Below are 24,210 nucleotides of genomic sequence, written 5' to 3' on the forward strand. Positions count from 1 at the left end.
TGTGAGAGGATTAACACATTCAACTTGACAACTGTAAACGGAAGTAATTTGACACTTTATTTTGTTAAATTTAACTTGATTGGTAAAAAATAACAGCTGGACGCAGTTCTCCTGCAGTATATTGGTGTATTTTTTTGTAGTATTTCACTGAGGTAAGTGAGTCGGGCTTCCATAGTTGAATCCTGCACAGGTGCATCAGGTCATCGCTGGATGGGAACAATGTTGCATCTGAGAAACAAGACATGACTTTGCTGATAAAATCATTCAAAATCCTTACATTATGCAACTCACTGTGGGTAGAAGAGTAGATTGAGTTCATCATCTTCTATAAACCATACTAAACACACACATTCACTGCATGTATTGTTTGCGTGAATTGTCAGTTTTGGTAACTTGTGGTTAAATGGTTTGGCGGTGGAACTCACCCCAGCAGACCTCTGCCCGACCATTTCTGTGGAGTCAGGCTCATCTGAACTCGCTGGTCCTCCCGGATCACAAGGACACGCAAAGGTTTCTGAGAGACATAATGTGGTTTTAAGTGTTCTTTGGTAACTCATCACCAAAGGGAATTATGTAATATGGAATCATAGTAAGAGTGACCGGAGAACTGTTCTGTATCAGAATATTGTTTAGGTAGCACCCTCTGTAATATGACAATAAAAGTATCTTAAATCTTATCTTAACAGAAATCCTGCATTATACTACACTGCATTTTGTGACACTGGACTATAGGATATAACAATATAAGAAAACATAAATACACTTTATAGTGACAAACAATTACAATAAACAAACAAATGTATTGCCCTCTACTTTAGTAACTTACTCCTTCACTATGTTGCACCACAGAGGCGATATTCTGGAGGCTCTGAAAGTTCCCTGTGTTCACAGAACCAAACTCAACGACTCCATCTCCGACTCGAAGGCCCTTTAGAGAGAAAGAGACAAACACTGCAGTCACACCAGTATAAACACAGACAGGACCTGCAACCAAGCAAAAGAGTCATAAGTGACATCACTCACAGCGCCACAGGCAGGCGAGCCTGGTGTCACCGCATCCACCCGCGCAAAGGGCGACGGAGGGACGACCTCCTGCTCCATGACCTCCGTCTGAGCCTCTGCTTGGTCAAGCTCCCGCTTGGCTTTCTCTCCAGCATGCAGCTTGTGTAAGGCTTCCTCTATCTCCGCCATGATGGCCTTGTGATCATTCTGAAGACCTGAAAGAGACGATGGCATAACTTCTAACGTAACTAATGGATGACAGTGGAATGAAAATCTGCAAATATACTGTGTAAATTCACTATCCGTGCCTGTTGATGTCATCGTGTTGTGCTCTCTAGTTTTTCTAGCTGTATTCTAGAAGATACTTCATTATCATATAAGAAAATGTAGAAGACTTTAAGGTTAAGACGTAACTGGTATAAGTATCAGGCAGTATATACGTACGTTTCCTCTCAACCATAAGAACACTAGAAAACAGATAGAACTACATGGAAAGGATAGAAAGGAAAGGGTTTCTTTACACTTTTTTTGTGGATTTTGTATGTCTTATTATAAAATCTACATTCACAATTCCGCATATGACAACTGTACTGAGTGTAGGGCTCGTTTGCAGGTCTTTAGGTCATGAACTCCGGTGCTTACATGAGATGTTGTGTCTCGCTGCCCTGATCTGGTACAGGTTGATGTCATCTCGGGGGAATCCCTCAGCGTCTATCAGGGGCCCCTCCACTCCGACCCCCTGCTGTAAACGCACACATACACATACACACAGGAGCAGATGTGTTAGGTAGTAAGCCCGACAAGCGACGCTGTTAGCAAACAGCGTTAGCATTCAGCTAGCTTTGGGTGTTTCTGACTTACGTCTTCCAAAACGTCGTAGTACGCTTTAATCTGCTCCTCTATGTCGTCCTTCTTTTTAACAAGGATTCTCACATCGGCCATTGTCAGGTCTGAGCTTCCCGTGTTTTTGTCCTCCGTCATCTTCATGACTGTGCGCTGTTGTGGTGTATTCCCACATGAAACTACAACTACGGGTACCGAGAGGGCGAGGTACTGTAGTTCTATTTGTCCGTTATGGGTGGTGGTGTAGTCCAGCAGGTGGCGGTAATGCACAACCACCGCTAATATGCTCCAAAGAAGAAGAAGTTTCTCCAGAGAGGCTTCTTCTTCCTCTTCTTTTCGTTTTATGGCGGGTTGCAATCTTGGACATCGGTCATATGACCAAAATACATTTTCAATTCAAATTTAAATAAAATTTATCGAACACAAAACATGTCTTCGTAACGGTCAACTTTAATAATAAGATTTCATACAATCATATTTCAAGACATAAACCCCTTTGATTTCTTCAGGAATATGAACAGTTGTAAACAGTTGCATATAAACTCTACAATAACAAAGATCGAAGATAAATTGTACTACATTATTGCATTGTATTGTATTACATTACATTTGTTTTTACCAATTAGTACTTATTTGTACAGATACTGGAAAATGGGAAGGGAAAATATTTACATGGCTCTGAGCAAAATCTGGTCCATCCTGTAATATTCCCAAGTAGCTCTATAAACATCTAATATCTTCAAATATTAGCATATTTTCACAGCAGGCACAGTGGTATTAGTTTTTGGAGAAAAAAAAGGTAACGTAATAGATCAGTAACGGCGATAACCCAGAGTGCTGTGTACCCTGAGTGCCTGATCATCACGTCTGAGCTGTTTACATGGCACAGAATAGCTTGTAACTAAATTTGGAAAGTGCTTCCAATGCCTTCATCCTCTGATAGCATGTAAGTGCAAAACATTATTTTTTAGGTCCTTATGCTTAAGTGCACTACCAAAGTGTTGTGTGATGCCAAACACATAATGTTCCTTCATGTTAAACTGGCTTAGAAATACTTGGCTCTTTGTGGCTGCAAGTTGTTCAAAAAGGCAAGAGAATATAAACCTGTTTGACTCTATTTAGTGCTGAGAAATACCAACACTTCACTGCCAGATTAGAAGACATTTATATTCTTATAATAGCTAACAGTCCGTGTCTCCTGGATCAGCATCTGGGTCTGGGAGCAGCAGCAGCATGTGGTCCTTCATGTCCTCCTCCTGTGACGCTGCACTGTGAGGGGAGGAAACGCTCTGAGCTGCCATCTCCTTTTGCACCGTAACAAACTTGGATGTTGCCTCATTTAGCTGCGTCTCAACCACCTGCACCCACTGTTGTAACTGCACATTGAGGGCATTCATTCCTTCATCCAGCTTCTCCTGCCGGCCCTGTAGCTCCTCTAACACTGTCTGTGCATCGCCGGCAACTTTCTGCCTCTCGCTTCTCACAGAGGGAGCACGTCCGCGCATCATGTAGCCGCCAAACTCCTCCTTGCTAAGGTTCAGCGCTGGTCCGTCCAACTTTTCAATGAAGGCCACTGCACAAGACTAATACAGAGGACAAGAGCACAAGCATGAGTGACACATAGAACTTTACAAGGCCTCTGCTTGGACGTGCAGGATGAGAAACTGATCATCACGTATCATTTATGTATCATTTAACTCACCAAATTTGTAAAATAGTAGCCACTCTCTCCTGCCATGAGACTGTGAGGGAGACCGAAGCGGATCACATACTGCATGTTGGAGTGCAGGCGAGGTGGATTGGCTTTAAGCACCACATAGACGAGGCTGGACAGGAAGTCGTCTGCATTAGCGGGCTCACTGTTTGAGGTGGAGAGGGCTTCAAACACATGCTGACTGCATTTGCACACACATGCCAGTTTGTCCTGAGGAGCTCGCTTGGCGTCCATCTCAATTATGGCTGTTCAACAGGGAAACAGTGGGTAGAAACTATTTAACGGCCAGTGGCTTTGCTCAGGATGAGAAAAATGTTAAGCTCCCTCCTGAGAACACAAGGATTATGTGTGAAAAGATAATGAATGACTAAATCACCTGTTATTGCAGGCAGGAAAGGATCACCTGTGACTCCTATCTTTTTATCAGGAAAAGGTACGCCGAGCATCTGCGGAGTAACCCAGTTCAAGGAACTGTGAATGTAATAAGACATCAGTTAGAACTTCAGATTTTAAAATGATATACTGGCACCATTAGAACAAATGTATGAAGGGATATGAAGGTCACCGTATCCTTCTCTGGAGAGCCAGGTCTTTCTGTTCATCATCACAGCTGTCATGACAGAAAACCCATTTGTGCAAACGAGTCATAATCAATTTCTCTACGTGCTCCATCGTCTGGACAACCTGAGCCTCAGAGAAACCTGAAATGGAAACATCAGATGAAAATCATTTGTCGCTTTTGCTTCCGTGCAGAATAAACAGCTGAGGAGGTTTGGAGCTCGACTCACAGCTAAAGTACTCAGCAAAGGTCTGGTAGAAATCCTGCACAAGATCGGACTGCTTCTGTACCGGTAGATCCTATATAGTCATGAGAGGAAACAAGGGATTGAATGTTATGAAATGGCGGAATTTCTAGGTAAATGGTGGTTAATGAATCAAATACTGATCAGGTAAGTGATTACATGATAAGCCTCCATTGTATTGAGGAAAGCTGTGCAGCGGGACTGCATGCGCTGGGAGGACGGGCTCCGAAGTAGCTTTAGGAACCCTGTGAAGTCCCCTGGATCCAGGCTCTGGTAGGCTTTCAAGGCCCGTGCATGGCTTTCAGAAGTCTCTGGAAGAACAAGAATGGGACATTATTCCAGACCTAGTGTGGCTTGTTGTCGACAGTGACGGTGTTGGAGGTGACTTTTACGTGATACTACTACTCTATGGAAACAATCTACTACTGGACCGTAACTCGACACAGATGCCCAAAATGAAAAATCATAACTTGCACCTACCTGGACGTTTTGGAGGCGACGGACTGCCCCAGAAGAGTCTCCTCATAGTGTTAATTCGACGACCCTTCTCCGTACTTTTCTTCTCCTCAAATTTGGAGAAGGTGAGAGGAGTTCCATCATTGGTTTGTCTGCAAAGATCAAAACAATGTATTGTGAAAACAAATCTAAACGATGCTTTCAGTCTGAGTGAACGTTGTGAGCTGGTCGTGTACCTTGCATCTTGCGTCTGAGCTCCAGCAGCCCGCGATCGCTCCCTCCAGCATTTGGAGCAGAAACCTTGCCATGCAGGGTTTCCATAATACCCGCAGGCATTCTTGCAAAGCAGTTCTTCTTGAGTAACTCGAATTCCTCTTTGCCTTTCTGACCACATTGTGGAGGCCTCTCTGTCTCCTGTATTATCCACACCTGTTGGACAAAACTCATGTTACCCACACAGCTCCAGTGTCCCTCCTGCTCTCTTCTGTCTGGAATCATTTCAAGTAAATTCCAGACAGGAATTGATTTATTAGGGAAACAGGAGTCATTTATTAAGCAGGTGTATTAAACAGGTTGAAATACTCTCACTGAACAGGCATTGGAGTGTTGGACGAAAATACGATTGTTGCTGTACTTTTCTGCAACTGATACAAACTTGTTTTCATCAGCATAATGGGCTTTGTTTAAGTAAATTTTAAGGTCCTGGTATTGAATGGCATTGGTTGAAAACAGAAGAAATAAAAAATAAAAACAAATTGTTCCTGGGAATTATAAGAACAATCCAGTTAGCTCCTGATGCTTTTTACACGGTTGTGGATGGTTATTTTTCCACAATTGCGACTGAATACTTCTAATACGGTGACAAAGTATTCGGTATATTCAAACGACTTTGTAGTAAAACGACGACCCTAAGGAAAATGCACAAGTTAACGCGGTCACTCGTTTATCCGGAACACCGGGAAGTTCCAACCTTCAGGGGATGACAGTCAGCTGAGCCAAACAGGCTAGCGTTAGCGGCGTAGCTCTAGCTGAAAAATGACGTCCTGACCCGAATTTGTCGTACGTTTTCTGCCATATGTAGTTTGTATACACGAAAACATTTCTGGCGTTACAAGTAAACATGTCGTCACACAATGTTAAAGTATTCTCACCCGTCAGTTTGGCGGAAACATAGCCACTTCCTCGGAGAATCTGTCTTTACTTTCTCTGACTGAATTCGTTTGCAGACATCAAAACCACTCGGGACATGTACAAATTTGACATGAAATAATATTATATAATAAGCAGCTACAGAAGTACTTTATCCAGTGGTCTGTCCCACTGCAAAGCGGAGCTGAGTCGGACTACAAAGTTTATGAATTCTTCTTCTTCTATTGCTGCTGCTGCTGATTCATCTGCTGACTTTTTTTGTAGCGACCATCGTCATAGGAGCTTTACCGCCACCCTCTGCACCGTAGTGGGACTACACACTGAATTGCACCTTTGATTAAACCTATGGTAGAATCGTGCTGTGAGGTTGCTTGTAAATGTAATGTTTCGAATGTAACTTGGTAATTTCCCAAATGTTTCAATTAGTTTTTAACTTAAAAATTATGACTACTGAAAATGATTTGTCTCTGGGTTCTGGTAAGGATCTGAACTGTTTTGTCGAGATCATAAAGTTGGTAAATAAGTGGCATAAAATAAAATAAACTAAAACAAATAAATCATAGTCCTTGTTAATCTATGGCCATAAAAGTGACACAGAAATTGCGATGCTTTGAGGAAACACTCCTTCAGAGAGAGAGAATATTTACAACATACTCATCAATGAAAACCAAACTATATGAATTTTAAGATTTTGATTTCGTGATGATTTACACACACAGAGACAAAAGCTACACTAGCTCCTCCTCCAATGAAGACTGAGAGACATACACAAAACAAAAAAAAAACAATAGAAAGGAACAAAACTCGACTTGAGATCACTATCACTATCTTCAACAATATCATAGTTATATTCCCAGTTTGGAAAAAGTGAAACCTCCTGACTTTTTTCATCAGTAACTCTTGGATTGAATCTGAGAAAAACAACTTTTATGTGTAAGACTATTTTCCACATTGACAGAGAGACAGAGAGAGAGAGACAGAGAGAGAGAGAGAGAGAGAGACTCGTCAGACCGGCAGCCAGAGAGCGCACGTGTCTGTCTTCTCCCCGGCTGTCACCTCCCCCCGGTCGGCCGACCGGTGTCTCCCTCTGCTGTCCCTCCTCCCTCTCTCTCTCCCCCTCTCTCTCTCTGATGGCTCAAATCATACACGGAAGTTTACACCCACAGGAGCTTCCAGCGGCCGGAGCAGAGAGAGAGACCAGCTCAGCGATGACAGCTGCTTTCTGGTGACTTTACGGACTGACGGAGGCGGAGATCCCGCTGGAGAACCACACCAACACCCGGCGCGGCTCCACTGGACTTCAACCCTGTATATGGCGTCCCTGGGCAGCGCGGATCGACGGGCTTTCGCCCTGAAGATCAACAGGTAGGAAACACCACCGACCCGGCACCTTTAGGGACTTAGGTATCCCCCAGATTTAGGAGAGTAAAGAATGTGTAATATGAAAGTGTAATGCGAACTTGTGGCCGCTCAGGCAGACAGTTGCGAGGGTGTGTGTGTGTGCGTGTGTGTGTGCAGGCAGCCACATGTTGGGACTCATTGTGAATGCTGCAGGTTAGTTCACTATTTTCTGCTATACAAAGCAGCCTGGAGGATACAAAGACTTGTAAACACTGAACAATATTTTCCCGTTTCCAATTGTTGAATCATGAACTCGTATTATCAGTGAGAACCACGTGAGCACAGATGAGTGGGTCTGTGTCATTTCCATGAGGATGCTGATGCTATAGGTACCTACTGTTTTAATATGGTCATTTCCTTTGTTGTGTGTGTGTGTGTGTGTGTGTGTAGGTCAAGGGATGTGATCATAGTTCCTGCTGTGCCGCTTGCCAGGTGTGCAGGAAGTACATGAGAGTCAATTGTGTGGCATGTTTATGTTGTAAGACTCATTAAAACAAACACAAGTACTTCCTATGGTAGCTGCACATGCGCATGAACCTTCCTTGCTTTGTGTTGTGCTCTGATCTGCTTTTACTTTATTAAAGTGAAGTAGCTGTAGGTGGATAAGCGGTGGACGTTTTGGTCAATTTGCTCAGATCTCCTCTGACTCACATGTTTAAATCCGTCTATCAGTTCTCTCTGCTCTGGGAACTTCCACAATTTTCACACATGTGCTGTTGTCTAATGCTTTCTCACACCACTTAGTCAAGGTTTTGTGAGGTCCCCCTTCCACTACTCCAGCGAGAGCACTTTTCATGTCTTTAATAGCCGGGGGAAATCAAAGATGCTTGCTGTGCAGAGTGGAGCTCAGCTGCTGTGAGACGGAGGGACCTGGACTTGCAGACTGCAGTGATGAGCCAGCAGGCAAGCTGTCTGGCTAGAATATATGATGGTACACTGTGGTGTTGTGGAATGCATCTGTGTTGAATAGGGAAGTGGGTGATGATGCATTTATACACATTACAGTAATTTTATAGCCTTAAAGTGTTGGATTCAGTGAGTTTTAGTGACATCCATCTAAAGGCAGTCTCATGGTGAAATGTATTGACGTTGTAGCGCACATACGGAGTTGACAGAATAATGTAAACACTGAAAGGAAAAGGCCTCTGAAGTAACAATGGCTCACAATTATTCATGCCGCTTCATATGAGCTTTTCAAGAGGTTGGACAAGCCTTCAAGTTAGCACTTTGATATGTGTGTTTTCATAGCAACATGACACAACTAACAGAGCTTAAAAGAGGCCAAACCATCTGTGGACCAAAATCCAGGCGCCTCTGCCAAAACATTTGCAAAATTATTCAATATGTCAAGAGGAACGGCCATGGAAATCACGTAAGCAAAAGCCAAACACAGACAAACTGGGACAGCAGTCACAAGCTGAAACTGTCTGGTTTTATCCAAGCTTTCCTTTGTTTTCAGTGTTGATGCATCAGAATTAAAGAGTTATGTTTCTTATTTTTTCCACTCCCTGTAAATATCCGATAAGTGCTGGTGTCTAGTTCCTCTCTCATCTTTCTATCAGGCTGGAGTGTGAAGGAAATCCTGCCCTTTGTGGACATATTGTTGCTGTGGTTTCACTTCGCTTTTTCTTTGTGGCAGTTGTAAATCAGGAAATACATGTTTCTTAAGAACCCCCAAAAAATAGGGCAATGGAAATTAAGTAAAATATCTTTGTCAAAAGCCTTAGTGTTAAACAGAAGGCTATCCAGTATTTGTTTTTGTAGTACAAATACTGGTACAATGGCAACTAGATGTGTTCTATCTTCATCTTCATGTGGACATATTGAGTACAATTCTACTATTGGAAATAATATAAGCAGCATATGGTAACAGGTGTGGAGACAGCTGTGGAGAAGGGGCCCCTGTTGGTCAATACTCTTAAGTGGCTGCGGGTTCGGGATTGAGTTGCATGTGACTTCCTCGCTGTGCTGGCTAATGACATCTGTTAACCCTCATGGGAGTGGGTGGGCTGTGAGTGACGCGGGTGTGCAGTGTGTCCAAAAAGTAAATGCTTACATCCTTTTGATTGCACATGAAGTTTGTTGCATGCTAAGCCAGTGAGCTGGACGTTGCCAAATCACTGTTTGTGTTTACGTGCGTGCCTCTCTCTGACAGGAAGCCAAGAAATGATGGCGCTGATAGCTGTGAGACCCATTTAGTCTGGAGACGTGATTGGGTGAGACACGCAGTGGGGGCATCCCTGTGGTATGCCTTCCTGCTCGTGTCTTCTCTGCCATGGCGCTCTCTTTTTTCCTGTGCTTCCACTTTGGATGACACGAATGAGCAAGGCATTGTGGGTTCGGTTCCTATGGCGTGTAGAGATGCAAGGGGAGGGTGTCAGCCACCCTCCTGTGAACTGAGCAGAATTTAATGATAATAATGGGGATAATTATATGCTGTCTGACTAAGCACTATGCCTGGTGGGAGTCATGCCATGAACAGTCAAGGTAAATACAGGTCATCCTGGGGAGATTATACATTTGCACGATCTGGTGGGTGTATTAATCAAAGTGTAGATACTGCAGTTTTAGAATTGTACTCAGTTTGAGGAATGCTGCAGTTGTTGTTCAGTAATACAGACCTGAACAGAGCGTACACACATGCAGCAAGTGCAGGCCTGCCGCAGACAGCTTGACGAGGAAGAAGTTCTTTGCTATAGGGCAACAGTGTTTTCACTCAGTGTTTTTTCTCACCAAGCTGAAAAGTCAGATGGGTGTGGGCTCACCAACGCACTGTGTTGTGTTCAGGGACTATAAAGTAACCCACTTTATGTGCTGGTGCATATTTTACAAAATGCTACAATGTTTCTACTGATAAATGTCTTTTAAAAAGCAAAAGTAGTCATGATATTGACGCACAAATCTCTGTTTCACAATTGAGGGCTTAGGCAGTTAAAACATCTTTACAAGCAGACAGCATGATGGTTTATAAATCGAATGTCACAGCATCATGACAAGTTAAAGCGAGTTAATATGTCACATTTTCACATTAAGCATAACAGCATTACTGACTGATCAAGAGACGTCTGACAGCTGATATATGAAAATATGGGGTCATACTTAATCAGTAGCTGTTAAATTATGATAAATAGTGAAACATTTTCCTCAGTGTCTTTGGAATAACTTGTTGGTTCCCTTTTATACATGATTTGATTAATGTGACAGTGAACACGTGCCATAGGCAACAATAGCAAAGCGATTGATGCATGAAGGAAATCTGTGGTATATTCCACCTAAGGCCATGTTTGACAGCAATCAAGAGTTTGGGCACAATATTACTTACCTCTGAAAAAGCTTTCTGGTCTAGTAACACGGAATATTGAAACAAATATCATCCAAACATATCTAAGTTGCTTACCCATTAGTGCTATGACAAACATATGAATGCTGTAGTTTTGTTGATGTTAATGATTTAAGATACCTTTTCAGTTCTAATTCTAACAATGAAGGGGCTCATATGATCCATCAATGGAAGAGTGTACTTTAACAATATGGCTGACTACAGGCCTGACTTGTAGCTGGAGCCGTGATGTCACTATTCAGACTCCATTCACTGTCTGTTTGTGGCAGTTTCAAAGTGCATCCTCATCAGTGATCATAGGGCTGGATATCAATACTCGAATGCTACTTTATTAGATACACTTATAAAGCCAATACTATCCAGTATAACACTTTTGTAACCACCCCTGGTGTGTGTGATTGGGTTGGACAAAACACCCCTCTGACACAGTGTCAACAAAACGTGATTACCAGCTTCACAAAGATAGAATGTATAGTCTGGGTGTTATATTAGACTGCGTTGGTTGTACTGGTGTATCTTATAAAGAGATCACTGACTGTATAGTGATAAAGACAAAGTGGTAATTGCTGCAAATGCTTTCTTTCTCTGGCAGTAATATTCAGACACTTTGGAAAGAGTTTGTTCTTTCTGTGGTTCAGCTTAATATCTCATAGCTAATATTCATTCATTTAGTTGACCTTAGTATTTATTTTTGATGAAGACTCTTGACTTGTCTAAATGAATAGTTTTTGTGTAAATCGTGACTGCAGTGGCAGAAAAATGACTGTGGCTCATTGGAAAACAACCACAACCACAATGATGTTCTCAAAAAGAGATGGAATTTTGACCCACTTTTCATCAAGCTTAGCCTTGTATTTGTATTGTCCATTTCAGACGTTCAGGTCTTACAACATTGCTCAGTGAAGCTGCAGCTTTTTCTGATCCTCTGCCGTTGGCTATGCTTGCATTGTATTTCAGGCCATCACCAAACCCAGTGAGCAGCGGTCAAGAATGTGCCTCTTGGCAAATGTCACTCGTACGGTCATTCTCCGAGCACGCAGACCTGAAGCCTTCTGGCCTGATTTTAAGAACAAAGCAGTCAACTTTAAAAACAGCTGTTCTTACAGAAAGTCCTGTGCTGAAGAAGGTTGTGTAACTGTGTTTATTGAATTCTCTCTCTTCAAACAGTCATGAAGTTGAATCACCAGTGTTCATGTCCTGTGTGTCCTGTCATCTCAGAGCTCTGAATGTATTGTTGACAGTCAAATACACAATTATATGTTCAATATTTCAACCTTTGAAGTGATTCAACACATGAATCCATGATTTATTTCTGTCTTAGTGGTGGAAGTCAAAAATAAATATTGAGTCGGATCTTTTATCCCTTTGTTTGCCAAAATAACCAAAACTCAGAGCTCTGCTTTTTGCCTCTTACACAAGAACAGCTAATGTAACAGGTTTAGACTAATGTAACCAAGCGACCAAGACAGCGCGGAGTTAAAGAGAATGACAGATGCTGACTGTCATGACAAGCTGTTTGTGTGCTAGTGGCACAATAATGCCTGCTTGGCTCTGCTGGCAGGGGCTGATTACTGTTTTACTTGCCTGGTCTTTTTATAGGCAGGCTTGTGTGTATGTGTTTGTGCGCTTTTGTGTCTGTGTATGCAAGTAAGCAACTGAGTGCTTGTAAGCATGTGTGCATATATGTACTTGATACTTCATATGTACCTTTTGTAATGCTATGGGATTGTGTGCATGACCTTTGTCCCTGTGGTGGCAGTGAGAGACGTGGAGGCAGAGCTCATGTTGGTGTATTGTGGTTATGGGCTCAGACTGTACACAGGGGTAGGGCTCATTTCTTTGGATGTTTAAGTTACAAGATGGTTTTACTGGGTTTGAATTGCTTCGGGTAAAAGTTCAAGACATCCACCGCACAATTGGGAAATAAAGGGATTTTTCTTTCCCTCTGTCAGCAACTAAAAAAACGGTTAACCTCGTACAGACAATTACAGCTGCATAGGTTATGTAGCTGCGTGTCAAGGATGTGTTGCTCGTTCTCTTGCAAGCAATTGAGTGTTCAGTATTTAAACGGACATTATTTGACGTCTTGATTGCAGCTCTGAAAGCAATAGGGGTGCACACAGATTGGTGATTCCGGGGGGTTGCCTCCTCTTAGTATGAGCTGATTATCATGCTGCACTGGAATGTCCATCTGGCTTTTGTAAACATTTCCTTACCATTAGATCTAGTTACATTGGTTTGTCTAAAAGCAAACATTTAAGTTAGATGATGATTGGAATGTTGATGACGTGTCAAAGGTTATTCTATGCATATTGTTTGTGTTTATTTGATATGTAGGTCATTTTATCTGTGCTTTGACTGACCTACGTTTGTGACAATAACACAACTGTAACACCCTCTTCAGTTGCACTCAAACATTTTGCACACACCAGTAACCTACCGAGGGTTAAGAGAGGAGAGGTGGGCGGGCCGAGAAGCGTGAGCTCCTGAAATGAACCAGTGCTGCTTTGAGCTGCACTGTTTTGACCCATAACAGGGCTACATGTCGTAAGCTCAGATGTTACCTTTAGACTTCGGTGGCCCTGTATTTACAATCAGTAGTGTGTAGGTGATATGAAGGTGAGCGGTAAATGCGACGTCCCTCCACACCAACTGTCCCTTGTGCAAGACCAAACCATAACTGCTCCGAAAGAAGAAGAAGTCCGCATGGCTGGCGTGTGCAGCAAGCACGAACATTTACCCCTAATATTAAGCAAGATACATTGAGACCTATATAAAGAGTGACTTTCATATTAGTTGGCATTGCGTAACTGTGGTGTTAGTGATAAATGAGTTGATAATGTGGCTGTGCAATCGCTCCCCGTGTTATTTTTATGGCCTTTGTGGCTGTTTACTATATATACAGGACAAGAGTTAAATGTGTTGTGATGGTTCTTTCATGTTTCTTATCTTTCATCTTCTTCTACCTGTTTAAATAAATGCTGGTGCCCTCCTGGACTTTGATCTTTGTGTAAACTTGTATATCGCTCACCCACCCAAGCCTCGGCTTTCCCAGGCATGAATATACTATGTTGACTCAGCATGAGGCTTGATTGACGTGGAGGAGGGAAAATGCTATGAACGCCTTGTGTCTGTGTTTGTGTCTTGTCCCTTTGCCGTGTAGTTTTGAGTGCATTGCTATTACCTGCTGTTTCTAGATTCCCAAACCCCTCTGTGATGGTCCACAGCATTGGTGTTTACAGCTTTGTGGCGGTAATTGGTAACTGAGTTGTGGTAACAGTGACCATGGGGACTTGATGAACACATGAGATTGACTGCAGGGGAAAGTGGATGAGAGTGCGGCATTCCTGTCTTCCATCCAACACACACACACATACGGACACCAATAGGAGCATACACGCAGGCTTGTACACACAAAACCGGCCTTTCATCAGTGAGCCATGGAGCATAAAGGAGTGATTGTGTGACGTTCGGTGGGGGTTCGGTGATATGGTAGATTAATTACAAAGAAATAGATGAACATCGCGTCAGCTCGCTGTGGCAGAGCGATGGAGCTTGTGCTACAAATTGGGACACTGTCTCTGTTCTCGACGACCTCTGCTCTCCTTTCTTTGAGGGGGACTCTACAGACGCACACACACACACACACACACACACACACACACACACACACACACACACACACACACACACACACACACACACACACACACACACACACACACACACACACACACAATTCCCAATTACACAATGTACTCTTGAACACTACTCCAATTGTTCTGTCACATTGATTTCCTGCTTGGTTTGACCCTTTAAAAAAATGAGGATATCAAATGTGTTCCACTGTGCCAACTACACGACACTGGCACAGAGCCACAGGAGAGGGAACAGTGGTATGAATGGAATGGCTCAAACATTCAAACTAATGCAAGTCGCAACAGTGGAGGCTGGGTTAAATCCCCCATTATGACCGAGCAAACGCTGCTTGAATTATTTAAATGTTTTAGTTTTACATTAATTTTGAGATTCTTTGTCAGTCTGCGTGAATTTAAACCCACAAATATTGCATTTACATATCGCATAACGACTGTATATAAAGAGTTCATCGTTGTAGTAACTGCTGGCCACTTCACCGTCCTGGTTTGTGTCTCCATGTCTCCTTCCAGGCACTCGTCTGCGGAGATCAGGCGACACTTCAGTGGGAACCATGGCGTTCACAGCCGCACCAATTCCAACGCCTCGGCCTCCGTGTGCTCAACTGTGGTGAGTTTCCCTCTTAAGTAGATGACTTTGGCCAGTCTGTTTCTAAGGTGAAGGTGTCAGTATTCATCACATCTGCCAGCATATAATATGTATCTGTGCTGACACTAAAACATTGCTGTTTTAAGTGTGTTGCTTATGTAAGGATGTATATGTGAGTGAGATGCAGCGCTCTCCTGTAATGCTCCACTCACACAGATAAGCAGCATAAGCACTTCTTCTTTAGTATCCACTTTACTGTCATTAGGACTGAGACTCTTTGACTTTGCGTCTCTGGTTTGCTGTTTTCTGCTTCTCGTAGCTCAGACAGCAAGATGTCTATGTCACAGCTCGCCTGAAAACCCAAAGTGTCCTTTAGTTTACTAGCTGTTTGTTTGTGTCTCTGTGCTCAGGGCAGCAGAGCATCCAGTGCTGCTCTGTAATCCTGTAGAGGGATTTGCTCTCTCACTATGAACCTCTGTCACAGAATTTATCATCTTTCATCCCTCGTCTTTTGCCTTTCCTCTCCTTTTCGCTCTTCAGTCTCTCAACGCGTCCACGTGTTTGTGTGTGTGTGTGTGTGTGTGTGAGTGGACCTGGTTGTAGGCGTTTTGAGGCTTGCGCAGTGATGATCCACTAGCCCGTCAGCTGATGGGTTTAAGGAGGAGTTGAGCTCTCCATACCGCCTGCAGCGTGGTTAATCTCTAACCTGTTTGGGAAATGGGTCAGTGCCTCGGCTGCTTACCTTACAGCTTACCCGGGCAAATCTTTAATATGGCCGGATTTGGAACGCAGGAGAGGCTTTGATGCTATAATCTCAGGGACGATTTTATTCCCCCATTACTCAGCAAACAGCGTCCAGCACAGGACAGGATAGAGTGATTATAATTCTCCATCTCTTACTGTCTTTCGTCTATTTTTAGTGCCTGGAAGAATAAACGCTGACTCATCACTGTTTTGTTGCATGTTTGAAACACATTGATTGAGATGAAAAGCAGTGTGTGTGCATGTAAGTTTATGAATTAAACGCGCGCATGTGTTTAAGCAGGGTCTGTGTGTGTGCGTGCGCGTGCGTGTGTGCTCGTTCATGCAATTTCTGTTCCTGTTCCTGTCTGTTGAAACCCCACTTGATAGAGGGACGTCTCACTAATGTCACTTCCTTCGCTGTCTTGTGGTTTCTCTACCTCCACAGTAAACAGCTCCAGCGCTCTAAACTGTATCAAAAAACACTCGAGCAGATCCAGATCAGCTCGGCGTCCTCAGTGACACTATAAATACCACACACACTTCTGTTCAATGGTATTCGTTTCTGTCAGATGTACTGGACTACTCGGCTTTTGGGGAGGTTGAGGATCGTTTTGGAAATAATCTTTGCCGTGTTGTGGTTGACTTTTTGCAAATAACATTCGGCAGCAGCAGGTACATGTGTAGGTTCCTGTATCCGGAGTGCGCCATTTTGTGTACTTCCTTTTTGTTGTGCAGTATTCAGTTTTCAGCCGGGTAAGTGTATCACTTTTGTACAACCACACGTGTCCTTTATGGAAGCTTTGAGTTGTTCTAAATGCTTATACACTTGCTTGCATTAACTATCATGATTGTAGTGAAACCTGGTAGTGTTTTGTAAGGACTTAGCTGATCATGAGCTGGTAACATGTTTGTTTGTGGTCAGTTCAGTGTTCAGTTACAGTCTGTTGTAGAGGGACGTTCTTCTGATTGATTTCCCAGCTCTTATTTATGCTTTTCTTCTTCACATTTTTGACAGTTGTAGAATCTCAGTGTTATTTGTGTCGCGCTTAAGCTTAACACTGGGATCATCTTTAACAGTAAACTGACAGAAAGTTTGGTGTCTGGAGTTCCGCTGTTTTTTGCCGGCTCCCCGTCTCAACTCCACAGAGCAACACACACTGATCAGAGGCATGCATACATTTGCATTCATTTGCTTCTTTTAAACCCCCACTCTCAACAAGTGAGATGCTATTATGGGACAAGATCATTGATTGTTGTTGAGTTTAACGGTGGAGAATCAGAGACACAAATATGGAGGAAACCTTCACCGGGGCGTCTGTCTGAGGTCGTCTCCTCTGCCTCACAAAGGCTTTGTAGCCGTCTTGTGCTGCTGTGGTGTCACATTGACACAGTTTGTTAGTTTGTTAGTTTCTCTCTGTCTGTTTTATGTACAAACCTGCATGTGTGCTGCAACTTCCTCCTGAGCACCGAGCGGAAAAAAAATATCCCTTAAGGTAGGCTGATGTGTAAAAACATGTCTGAAGGCAAATGGAATTTCTCTCTAAACATTGAGTGCAGCAGTGAGTCATGGCGTTCTGGATCTCCACACACCTCTGGCGTGAGCCTTGTCTCTCAGTGTGTGCCAGTGTGTCTCCATTGGTCTTTATGTTTCCTCTCTATGTAATCTCTTGTGCACACACTCTGATATGAACTCTGTTTGGGAATACCTGTCATGCAAATGCTTTCCAGGTGGGAGAGTTTGCGCGACTTTCTTCGCACATTTACGTGCACACTTGCATTCTGCATGTGTTGCAGAGGTTGTGACTTCCTGCCTATTTGTGGAAATCCTACTGTATGACATTATTGAGTCGACAGCCTGTAGATTGAAATCAGATTGTGGCCTGCCCCTGTTTGTAGCCACCTTTCATAAAAACACCTGCTTCATGGTGGCTCCTCTTACCTCAGTGATCTGGGCACCACAAAGGGACCAAAAACAGCTTCTTCACGATTCCCTACAATAACAAAAACATTTCCAAGCCATTCGCTGTGAGTCGTATTTTAACCTTTTTATATGACCTTGCTTCACTTTAACGTTTTAGTCCAGGCTAATAAAGTTAACAATTTCCAAAAATAAGTGCTGTTACTGCTGCGGTCAGATTGTTTCAGTTTCTATATTTGTACCATACATGCTGGAGTCTCTTATTACTCCACAGGTATGAGGTATTAGAAAACAGTCGTGATCCAACTTGTCCAGTTCCTCCTCCTCCTTTGCTATCTTTCTTTCCCACCCTGCTCTGTAGCATTTTGAAATGTCTGTGGGCTGTACTGTCTGTTTATAGTCTATAGTTTTTCACAGATTAAACCAGTCTTGTGATGCCTTATACCAACAATTTCCTTCAAAACCTAAATGAAATATTATAGTATAACATATTTTCTGCAGTTGTCCTAATATTTGATCCCTACTGTTCTAACTTTCCCTCCATCTCCACTCCTAATTTCCTCCCTTTCTCCCTTCCAAACATGGCATTGCTCTGTCTACTGTTGGACCCTCCAGCCCCCGGCGTATGAAGCGGTGGAGCCACTGGACCTGGAGGAGTACCTGATGTCGCAGCTACAAAGTGGAGACTCGGTCCTGATGCAGGAACTGGGAGACTTCCCCAATGATGACCTGAACGTGGTGCAGGTGCCAAAGGAGTGTCGCACCACTCGACACTCCGTCCCCGGCAATAAGTGAGTGACACGCAACACACCGACTTCGATCAGAAAAGCGAAATTCCTCAAAACCAATCCAGGAATATAGTATGTTTTTTTATAGATCTGAAACTTCTCCATAGCAACCACAGCAAGATGATGATTAACATTATATACTGTACACAGTTGAGAAATGCAAGATGTGACTTGGTCGTATGTCAGATGAGGAAAATGAGTGCAGGTGCATAATATTATTCAGTAAGAACAGTGTGACATCCTAAGCAGTGTGTGTTGCAGTGTGTGTTGTCTTAACTGAGTGAGAACATTCCCTTTCCCTCACACCTTGACCCTGAAGAGGAGATTATGATAGGGGAGGAATTCTCTGTGGTGTCTGAGAATGTGTGCGCTTGTGTCTGCCTGTGATGGTGGCGCAGATGTTTCCCACTTTATCCTCCTCATCTGCTTTGCAGGGAGGAGCTGGATCCACACGTGAGTGACTGTGTCAAGAGCTACACCCAGCCGTGGCTGGTGGTCTCCAGAAGGTAAGGACCCTAGCGCACAAACCAATAGGAATGCTGTCCCCAATATTCAGAACAATGGTGTTTGATGTACAGTGTGTCCTGGAAGTTTCAAACTAGAGGGTTAGCACGCATACCTCTGCCAAGGCCAAACAAGACTTTGTTTCAGTTCTCATAATAAACCGTCCTGAAGAGCAGGAATTGACTATCAATAATAGGCAACATATTTTTCTGGATCTATTTTGCCTTTACTACACATTTATCATTTGGTTCTAGCCCCATTCCTTACTGTGCAGCTATTCCCATCATCTGCTCCTCTGAAGACGCAAAGAAGTTAGTCCACCAATTTGCCCAATTCTGTTTCATTACTGTTGCATACGATGACAAAAATATGGGAAAACAGCCAGCCTGCCATGTTTCCACGTAATGATGAACATATTCATCAAACAAAACCTCTTCAAAGACTGCAGGACCAAAACAACAAAACTCATATTTTATTGTTGCAGGCTGTCTGAGAAGGTTTTAGATGTAATCCAGATGCAGGAAACAAAAGGTCTGACTGATAAACACCACACATTGGATCTGATAACTCTCTTATCTCACACACACACACACACACACACACACTCCCATGCAGTGTCAGTGTGTTGTGCAAGTCCTCTGTTTGCGCTGTTAAGCCAGGTTTGATTAGAGTTGCAGAGGTGTAACAGTGGTAGCGATGCATGTTGTTTCTGGTGTGTTTGACCCTGTTTGTGTGTCTGTGTGTGTGTGTGTGTATGTATGTATGTGTGTGTGTGTGTGTGTGTCTGTGTGTAAAGGTGCCAGGGAGATGGCTGGGGCGCATATTCGGAGCGAGCCGGCCTGCACAAACTTCTTCAGAAACAGATCTTTGAGTCGGACGTCCAACCAGAAATACAGGCACCAGTAAGAGACACACAGTGACAGGGATGGTGCTGAATGTTACGAGTGAACTCATATTTGCTGCATCAACCTAGTGTAATCGATCCTTTCAAGTTTGACTCATCAAGTCCTTCCCTGTTCTCGTGACTTGGAAGAAACAAGCACCCTTGGGTTTGTTGACTTTATGCAGCAGGTAGGTGAGTGAATATCGCACTGGAGTGTGTCTCTGCCCAGAAAAGTAGTGTTGCAAATTTACTTTAATTAAAGTGACAAATTTGCATTGTTGTGCCTGGAGGATAGATCACACTGGTAAGATGCAGCCAATATGGACGTCTGTGTACAATCCAGTTCAATACACAAGGGGGAAAATGACCAAATTCAGTCTTAAGAAACACTTTAGTAAATTTCACACCAACTCTTGAATATGTTAAAGTCATCAAATGTGTTTTAAATTGTGGGCAGGGGCAGAGTATAGTTAAAAAGCAAGCCTACAACAACAACTTTTACTGAGTCTTTGTCATAAAAACAACCACCAGCCTCTGTAAGTCCATAAACGAGCAGCGTTAACTTTCTCATCATCCAGAGTCTGTGCACAGTGTGATAGTTTAGTTAGTGTGAAACTGCTCCACATAACTAAAGCAGCTCTTTTCCCACTTTGTCTGTCAGCACAACGATGTTGGACTGGAGTCTCTCTACAGTGAGAGAGAGAGAGAGAGAGGGAGACAGAGGGTGGTGTGGTCCTCCATATTGATTAAGGCATTAGGGACAGACAACAACACTGGGGCGGTGTGAGGGGGGCAAATGAAGAGAGAGGAGACGGACTGGACCAACACTGTTTTGTCATTCGTGTCACTCCTCCCACTGTGGCAATGTGGCCCCTCAAGGTTTACCCAGCCTGCTTTGCACACCAGTGACCCCAAACCCTCATCACCTGATTATTGTTTTTTGCCTCCCAGACAAACACAAAGGTGCATTTGATGATTGTACATATCCTGCGGAATTTCACCCACGTTTCGTTTTCCCTTCTGCTCGACACTGTTTCTCAGGATTCCCAGCTCAATGCCGTCATTAGTCCTTTTCTCTCGCTGTGTATTGACTGGCTCGGACCTGGTCGGACAGTCTTCTGAGCCAAGTTCCCATCCTCTCCCTCTTTCTCTGCCCTCACTTTAACTCTTTTGTCTGGTAGTTGCCAAATCCCACGTTGCCAGCATCAGAAAGTCTCAGCCAATCACTCAGCATCGCACCCAGCTTCAGCCTGGCTACCCAAGCCATCCCTTTCCTCCTGCCAGCCAGCCTCACCAGCCCCTTCCTGTAGCCCCATGGCCCCATCCTTGCCAAGTCTGGTTAATCACCCAATTCCAAAAGGCCTTAATTCAGCCGTGGGCTTTCCATGACCTACACGCCAGAAAGAGAATGACAGAGGGGGGAAGAATCACACTATTGTCAGTCAGCTCTCCTCTTCACTCCAATTTGCTTCAACAATAGTCTTGGGAGTTTCTTGTGATCTCTAAGACGCTGGTATCTCGACCCAGATGAAGCTGCAAGCTGTCCTCTGGTATGGGAGTGAGATGGATGGATGATGGGAGTGACAGAGACAATGAGGGAGAAGGGGCGAAGACGGCCTCTTCAGAGCGGGACAGAGGTTATATTCTGCCCTGACATTCCACATGGCTCCACTAGCAGCCTGAGAGGCCGTGTTGATGGAAGGAGGATGCTCAGTTTAATTAATGTCACAATGATAATGTCACAGTGGGGGTTCTCCTTAGAGCGTCATATGTTGAAGAACAATTGAGACGAGGTTCTTTTGTACTTTTAAGCCACAGGAGAGAGAAACGTGTAAAGATTCTGAGTGAACTATTTGTTTGTCTCCATTTTTCCTTAAGCAGCAGTGAGTGATAGAAGGATTTAATGAAATAAAGGTTGTAACTGAGGCAATCGATGATACTAATAATAATAATAATAATAATAATAATAATAATAATAATAATAATAACAATACGGAATGATCTCCTAGCCAGCTGTGTGGGTGCTAAAATCAAAGTCATGGTACAAAAATATGAGAGGTCATTTCTAATCTTTGGTTCTTAGATGAATGTTCTGTTCATGTACATTAGAGGGAGAACACAATAGAGGCCATATGCATGTCACACTACAATTCACAATGAATTACTGTCATATTGTACAGTGCATGTGGTGTACTCTTTCATGTATCGGCATTGAACAGGCTTCGACCAAATATTGCATTCGTTTTCATTTGATCTCTTAAAAACATTTTGGACATTATGCCGTCGTCTCCCTCCTCTAAACTCCACTCGTGTCATTCTGTTCTCGCCCTCCCCCACCTTTGCCCATGTCCCCCCACAGGTCAAGTCTCCGTCTCTAGCTGGGCTGAGCGATGACTGTGGCCGCACATTGACCTCCTCCGACTTCAACCTCCGCAGTTTGACCCCCGACCCCAGAGTCGATGGGCTGCTCTCCTTCACCAGCCACGAGGAGCTCGACCAATTCAACCAGGCGGCTCGGCAGGGGAAACGACACCCCGAGCTGTTTGCTCTCTACCCACCAGTGGACGAGGTGAGATTAAGAAAACTTAAGTCCCCAATTCGCACATAACTTATTATTAGCAGGATTTTTTGTTGAAACTTACAAATCCTTTGACTTGTAAGTAGCTTTGTCATCGATTATCTGTTCTCAACCTGTGGTATATGTGCCACTGGTGGACCAATCAAAATAAGTGAAATCGTGTGATAAGTGAAGAGATTTTTTTTAGTTTAATCTGCAGTGTTGCTTAATTGCTGTGTATTGTACAAAATCTTAATATGTAATATACTTTTTTTCCTCTGAAGTGAAAATATTGCGTTGATTTCCAGTGCTTCAGTGGTTTGGCGTTACTTTTATTCCGTATCTATAAACTCTCCACTTCCCTTTGCTCAGTTTGAAGAGTCTTGTCTGGTGTTGTGTTCCAGGAAGACGCTGTGGAGATCCGGCCGGTCCCCGACTGCCCCAAAGAACACTGTGGAGACAGCATACTGGTCCGGTGCCAGGCCATCAAGTTCGTCCCTCATTCTCATTATGCTGCATGAGGAAGAACAGCTGTATCATTTCTGTCCCTGTCATAAGTTAGACAAGGAGTCAACAGTTAGTTGCGTTTAAAGGGGGATTTTCAACATTTATAATGGGTGCTTGCTTATGATGATGTGACCTTTGCTCAGCGTTTAGCAGGCAGTACATTCTTATACGTCACATCTGCTTATGAATTAAAACAGAGTGGATGCTTATGAAGGCGTTAAGTAGATGTGACAACAGCAGTGTGGGAGGGAGGACAGCTGCTCGTCCTTTCACATCACTGTCTGTCTGTCTCTCTCTCTAACTCTCTTCTTTCAATCATTCACGCAAGGAGTATTTGCCTTTCACTCTCAACCCTTGTGTGTTGTTTGGCTGTTTCATCTCTGCACGTTCTGTTCCTACCAAAAACAATAATCTAGAGTAGAATCAGAAAAAGTTTCAGTGTATGGACATGATTCATATTTGTCTCAACCTTACTTTTTGATTTAACTTGTAATTTCCCTCATTTCATTAACAGGTTTGAAATCGACATTGAGCCTATTTTTGCAACCTTCGCCCTGTATGACCTGAAAGAGAAGAAGAAGGTAGGAAATGTGCTTTATCTGAGAGGTAAACTCACATTAGCCTCAGAGTGCTTCTCTCTGCTGCGTCAGGATCTTCAGCTTTCCAGTGTTCTTGACAGATGCAGCAGCAGATTCAGGGCGGCAACAGCTGTAAATCACAACACACGTACCATTAAAGTCTGACTTATGACTTGCCTATGTGCAGGTGCATGAGTGTGATGAGCTCATTGTTGTTTGGAGCCTCAGGTATGCACACACACACGCGCACAAAGGGATGTGGGAGTGGCATACTTTAATGACCCACTCTTACATGCACCCGTGGTGCCTCATAAACAAACAACTATGCGTAGCCTATATTCTTCAACATTGTTTTCTAATGAGTTGTGACACCTGCTTTACTAAACAACGTCGACAATTATCAAAGATGGTCGTAAAAGTAAAAGCTTAACCAAAGATTTTTAAGGTTAGAAATAAATTTAAAAATCACTGTTAATGAAATTGTGGAATAGTATAACAAATGAAGCCTATTTGAAGTGAAAAACTTAATACTTGTATATCTCCAATAAAGCAAATGTTGTTCAGCTCTCATTTACGCTTTGGTCGCTCTATGAGAACAGAGCTGCTCTGGCTTACTGTCTAAGCTGAGCAGTTGTATTACATGTTGGCTCCCCGTGGTAATCACAACTTCCTGCCTATTAGATTGATAGAGAGGGAGCCTGACTCTTACAATGTTGGATGCGTGTGTGTATATATGTGTGTGTGTGTGTGTGTGTGAGAGAGAGAGACATGGGCCTCC

General features: G+C 43.3%; 3 protein-coding genes across 5 annotated transcripts in view; 1 reads left to right on the plus strand and 2 right to left on the minus strand.

Annotated features, from left to right (window-relative positions):
- Window positions 1–36: 36 nt before the first annotated feature.
- Window positions 37–2,047, minus strand: psmd9 (proteasome 26S subunit, non-ATPase 9). Its single transcript, XM_076165170.1, has 6 exons — window positions 1,864–2,047; window positions 1,645–1,744; window positions 1,024–1,217; window positions 827–928; window positions 426–514; window positions 37–228 (listed from the first exon to the last, which is right to left on the minus strand). The coding sequence occupies exons 1-6, from the start codon at window positions 1,987–1,989 to the stop codon at window positions 201–203; spliced, it is 639 nt and encodes a 212-aa protein (XP_076021285.1). The 5' UTR covers window positions 1,990–2,047; the 3' UTR covers window positions 37–200.
- Window positions 2,048–2,277: 230 nt separating this feature from the next.
- On the minus strand, window positions 2,278–6,221 carry LOC143012140 (rab5 GDP/GTP exchange factor-like). Its single transcript, XM_076165209.1, has 9 exons — window positions 5,970–6,221; window positions 5,055–5,247; window positions 4,843–4,970; window positions 4,522–4,673; window positions 4,348–4,417; window positions 4,125–4,260; window positions 3,936–4,030; window positions 3,548–3,804; window positions 2,278–3,428 (listed from the first exon to the last, which is right to left on the minus strand). Exons 2-9 carry the CDS (start codon window positions 5,210–5,212, stop codon window positions 3,027–3,029), a joined length of 1,398 nt encoding a protein of 465 aa, XP_076021324.1. The 5' UTR covers window positions 5,213–5,247; window positions 5,970–6,221; the 3' UTR covers window positions 2,278–3,026.
- An 879-nt stretch (window positions 6,222–7,100) lies between these two features.
- dock8 (dedicator of cytokinesis 8) overlaps window positions 7,101–24,210 on the plus strand; it is a 41,212-nt gene continuing 24,102 nt past the window's right edge. The window contains exons 1-8 of one of the 3 annotated variants that reach the window (XM_076165200.1): window positions 7,101–7,332; window positions 14,878–14,974; window positions 18,231–18,406; window positions 18,838–18,909; window positions 19,704–19,809; window positions 22,150–22,359; window positions 22,752–22,837; window positions 23,369–23,435. In XM_076165200.1, the coding sequence (XP_076021315.1) occupies window positions 7,280–7,332; window positions 14,878–14,974; window positions 18,231–18,406; window positions 18,838–18,909; window positions 19,704–19,809; window positions 22,150–22,359; window positions 22,752–22,837; window positions 23,369–23,435 (867 nt within the window). In that variant the 5' untranslated portion in view covers window positions 7,101–7,279. Of the gene's footprint in view, window positions 7,333–14,877; window positions 14,975–16,154; window positions 16,451–18,230; window positions 18,407–18,837; window positions 18,910–19,703; window positions 19,810–22,149; window positions 22,360–22,751; window positions 22,838–23,368; window positions 23,436–24,210 lie in introns of those variants that run through there. The other 2 variants (XM_076165199.1, XM_076165201.1) reach the window with 2 other exon arrangements.

Source organism: Genypterus blacodes, unplaced genomic scaffold, assembly GCF_046128005.1.
Source record: "Genypterus blacodes isolate CSIRO-AG114 ecotype Tasmania unplaced genomic scaffold, CSIRO-AGI_Gbla_v1 ptg000141l_1, whole genome shotgun sequence".
Taxonomy (NCBI): Eukaryota; Metazoa; Chordata; class Actinopteri; order Ophidiiformes; family Ophidiidae; genus Genypterus; species Genypterus blacodes.

Coding starts and splice junctions, on each gene's coding strand:
- psmd9 (XM_076165170.1), bottom strand. CDS start 1,989: ATGAAGATGACGGAGGACAAAAACACGGGAAGCTCAGACCTGACAATG. Junction 1,745..1,863: donor ACTACGACGTTTTGGAAGAC/GTAAGTCAGAAA, acceptor GTGCGTTTACAG/CAGGGGGTCGGAGTGGAGGG. Junction 515..826: donor TGGTGCAACATAGTGAAGGA/GTAAGTTACTAA, acceptor TATGTCTCTCAG/AAACCTTTGCGTGTCCTTGT.
- LOC143012140 (XM_076165209.1), bottom strand. CDS start 5,212: ATGTGGTCAGAAAGGCAAAGAGGAATTCGAGTTACTCAAGAAGAACTG. Junction 4,674..4,842: donor GTCGCCTCCAAAACGTCCAG/GTAGGTGCAAGT, acceptor TTGTTCTTCCAG/AGACTTCTGAAAGCCATGCA. Junction 4,261..4,347: donor CTTTGCTGAGTACTTTAGCT/GTGAGTCGAGCT, acceptor TTTCCATTTCAG/GTTTCTCTGAGGCTCAGGTT.